Source organism: Vigna umbellata, chromosome 9, assembly GCF_029865625.1.
Source record: "Vigna umbellata cultivar VRB3 chromosome 9, Vumbellata_1.0, whole genome shotgun sequence".
NCBI classification, from domain to species: Eukaryota; Viridiplantae; Streptophyta; class Magnoliopsida; order Fabales; family Fabaceae; genus Vigna; species Vigna umbellata.
The window spans coordinates 42,767,015-42,770,966 of NC_142173.1; the positions used below are offsets into that span (position 1 = coordinate 42,767,015).

General features: G+C 29.3%; 1 protein-coding gene across 1 annotated transcript; it reads left to right on the forward strand.

The window, feature by feature from the left end:
• The first annotated feature begins 278 nt into the window (after positions 1-278).
• LOC124820810 (WAT1-related protein At1g25270-like) lies at positions 279-3,730 on the forward strand. The gene is made up of 7 exons (XM_047292579.2): positions 279-514; positions 620-682; positions 871-987; positions 2,258-2,510; positions 2,587-2,745; positions 2,836-2,987; positions 3,350-3,730. The coding sequence occupies exons 1-7, from the start codon at positions 330-332 to the stop codon at positions 3,570-3,572; spliced, it is 1,152 nt and encodes a 383-aa protein (XP_047148535.1). The 5' UTR covers positions 279-329; the 3' UTR covers positions 3,573-3,730.
• The last annotated feature ends 222 nt before the right edge of the window (positions 3,731-3,952 follow it).

Below are 3,952 nucleotides of genomic sequence, written 5' to 3' on the forward strand. Positions count from 1 at the left end.
TTAAGTTCAATTACAGATATTATATTCGTTACCTTTAAATACGTACTTAGTCATTAAATTGGTTCCTGAATAAGCTTTTGTTCTGACATAGAGACTGATTAATTTAATTATATATATAAAACAAAAGCAACTTAATTTATTCATGGTTTCTTTTATTGAGTGACTGGTTATACATGAAGTAGTTTGACTATTCACCAAGTGTTGTTGATTGTCTACATAGACATATATATAAATGCACTACTTGGGGAAGATTAGAACACTCATGTCTTCATATTTTTCTCTATTTTCTTCTTCAATCTGAAAGAAACTTGATTTCAGGTTGTGTAAAGATGAAGAACCTAGTGCAAGACTTAAAGCCTGTGGTGCTGATGGTATTGGTTCAAATTACATATTCTTCTGTTAATGTGCTGTATAAGCTGGCCATAAATGATGGAATGAGCATTAGGGTAGTCACTGCCTACCGTCTTATTTTTGCAGTAGTTTTCACTTTTTCTCTTGCTCTTATTTTCGAAAGGTTCGTTCTCAACCCTCATACTTCTTTTCTTCTTTTTAACCACTTCAATTACAAGAACAACATCATTCCATTTTCTTACTTTCTTTTCTCACATTTTTAAAACAGAAAGAGCAGACCAAAGTTGACATGGAGGGTGCTTTTCATGTCATTTTTCAGTGGCTTATTTGGGTATGTATGTATATATATATATGTATCTATATGTATGCATGTATGTATATGGCTCGTTTAAACTTTCTGTTCACACCCCTTTGCTTTACATTTTTTTAGACATGCATGTATATTGCTAAATTGCATAGTAATATAAAGAGAATATCCATATATTTATGTGTTTGTGATTGTGAAACAAATATACACAGTGCAAGTTTATTGCATAATCTATTCCTGGAGGCCTTGGATTTGGTGTCTGCAACATTCGCTACAGCAATTTATAATCTTGTTCCTGCAGTCACTTTTATTTTGGCAATCTCGTGCGGGTACGTAATCACCAGTTATAACCATTATATGTTTTTTTTTTTCTATATTTATTTGAATGTGTTATCAGTAATAGAAGAATTTATAGACCATGTATTAAGGGAGAGAGACAGTGGATAGCATATATAGATTCTATGGCATCATTGCAAACATTGCAATCAGAATACATGATGAGTTTGGTGACTTAAATCTGGTTCACTAACTCCAAAAGTGTTTTTACGTGACTTCTAATAATTGATAAACCTTTATTTTTTAGTTCCAGTGGAGGACGCACATAACTTGTATATAAACTTCTTGAGTGTCAACTTCAAACACACCACGTGGTAGTAATTCAAAGTTTACTTATATCTTTATTTACACCTATACTAACAACCATATATATATATATATATATATGGAATAAAATCAGACCTGTGTCATACACACACCATGAACTGAATATAAAAAACTAAAAGGATCGTCAATTAACATAAACTACTTATTTCATTCTTATTGATGTCCTTTTCACTTTTAGTTCATAACTATTGGATAAAGTTAAATATAGTTTTACCCAATTTTTCCTTTACAAGAAAAAGTAAATTTATTCAGTCAAAGATAATCATAAAAAATATGTTAGTATAGGTGAAAATTACAGAAAATGTACCGATAGTAAAAGGTCCATTGATCAAATATTTGTTTATAAATTTTCCTGATGAATTTTAAAAAAAAATATTACTAACCGATTTACATATTTTATGATCAAAGCCTAAAACAAAAATTTTACCGTTCATTTTATCAGTGAAATTTATTAACAAAAATATATTTTTTCTAATTAATATTATAAATTATAAATAAATTTTAATAAAATATATATTGACAAATATATATATATATATATATATATATATATATATATATATATATATATATATATAGATTTTATTAATGAATCCATTATCAATTAAATAATTTGTCAATAATTAAAATTTTAAAATCCATCTTATCAAAATATTTTAATTTATCAATGAATTTTCTTTAATTGTAAAGGTTTATGCACCGTTAAAAGGTGTATATGTTTAGAGTTCACCGTTGAGAAAATGCTCACTATGTTAATTACATTACTTATGTTTGATGGATGTGTGTGGGATTGAATTTTACAATTAATTTTTTTAGAGGAAATAAATTCAAAGTAAAGAAAATTATAAAGAGAAACTAAGTAACTTAATATAGTATGGATTTAACATTGTTGAGCTTGCTTTGTTGGATTATTTTGTTTTTTTTGAATTTTGGTAGCATGGAAAAGTTGAATATGAGAAGCACAGCAGGGAAGGCCAAGGTGGTGGGAACGATTATAGGAATTGGAGGGTCAATGTTTCTGACATTTTTCAAAGGGCAAGAAATTGATGTTAAGAGTTTCCACACTGATCTTCTGCATAAAAATAACCATGTTTTAACTCTGCATAATACTGACTCTAGCCATAGATTTCTGGGTGCTTTGTGTGGTTTTGGAAGCTGCTTCAGTTTTGCATTATGGCTCATCATTCAGGTACATATATAATCTTCCTATTTTTCCATATATATTTGAGAATTGTGCAGTTTAATTTCATATTTTGTTGGAACAGTCTAAGATAAACAAAGAATACCCCAGTCATCACTCAAGTACTGCGTTGATGTCCTTAATGGCTGCAATACAAGCCACAGCCTTTGCCCTTTATGTTGAAAAGGACTGGAACCAGTGGAAGTTGTCTTCTAGAATTAGGATTCTAACCGTGGTTTATACGGTAACATCTTATGCTATATGGCACTAGATTTTCGGACAACGAACTAGATAAGAACAATGATTACTATTTTTGAATGAAAATGTTTTGTAGGGAATCGTGGCCTCTGGATTAGTGGTAATCGCCATTGCATGGTGTGTAAAAATGAGAGGTCCGATGTTTGTATCTGTTTTCAACCCTCTGATGCTCGTGCTTGTGGCTGTGGCTGATTGCTTGATGTTAGGTCAAAACTTATATGTAGGAAGGTACAAGTCAAGCTCTTGTTCAATTAAATACTAAATATATCAAATTTTAATATTGAAACATGAATTAATTTTAATTTTATATTTAAATTTATAGATTAAAAACATATTTAATCTAAAAAATATAATTTAGTAATTGGTTAACAAATAATATAAATCAATTAATTAAAAGTAATAAACTTCTTTTTCTTAAAAACAATCTCTCCTTCTTATGAAAAATGTTGTTTATCCCTTCATTCTTTTGACTGATTCACATTATCCTTTGTTTCTTTCATAGTTTATCCATGGTTGCATTAAAAAGTTTTTCCTTTAAAAGTTCATGTAAGACTAATGAATGACATGAACTTTTTTGTGCATAATGTTAGTGTGATTGGAGGCGTGCTGATTGTATGTGGCTTGTACATGTTTCTATGGGGTAAAAGCAAAGAAGTGAAAAAGTTGAATAAGACAGTCTCGTCAGAAATCACCCAGAAACATGAAGCAACCGAAGTAGTTGTCATGTCCACCACAACAAATAATGAGAATAGTGACTGCATTACCAGTACCAAACCCAATTGCAAAAGTAACATAGTTGTCAATGTTTCTTGATTACTCATGGAATGGACACAATCACACGACATTGAAACAGAGTTCCAACTTAAAGCTCTTCCTTTACTCGTCATGTATGCTGACAATAATATATGTGTGTATTTCTAAGTGATTGTTCACTTTGAATATTAATTATCACAACTCATACATAAAGTCAATTGCTAAAGTTTTCCACAAATTTAATGTTTAAAAGCACCTTGACATTAGAGTTTCAATTAACTCACTAATTAATTTTGTAGTTTATATCCGTCTCAATAAATCTTTCAAATTTTCTTATATGATCCTTCTTTTAAAATATATATATATATATATATATATATATATATATATATATATATAGAGAGAGAGAGAGAGAGAGAGAGATAGATTACACTTATGTA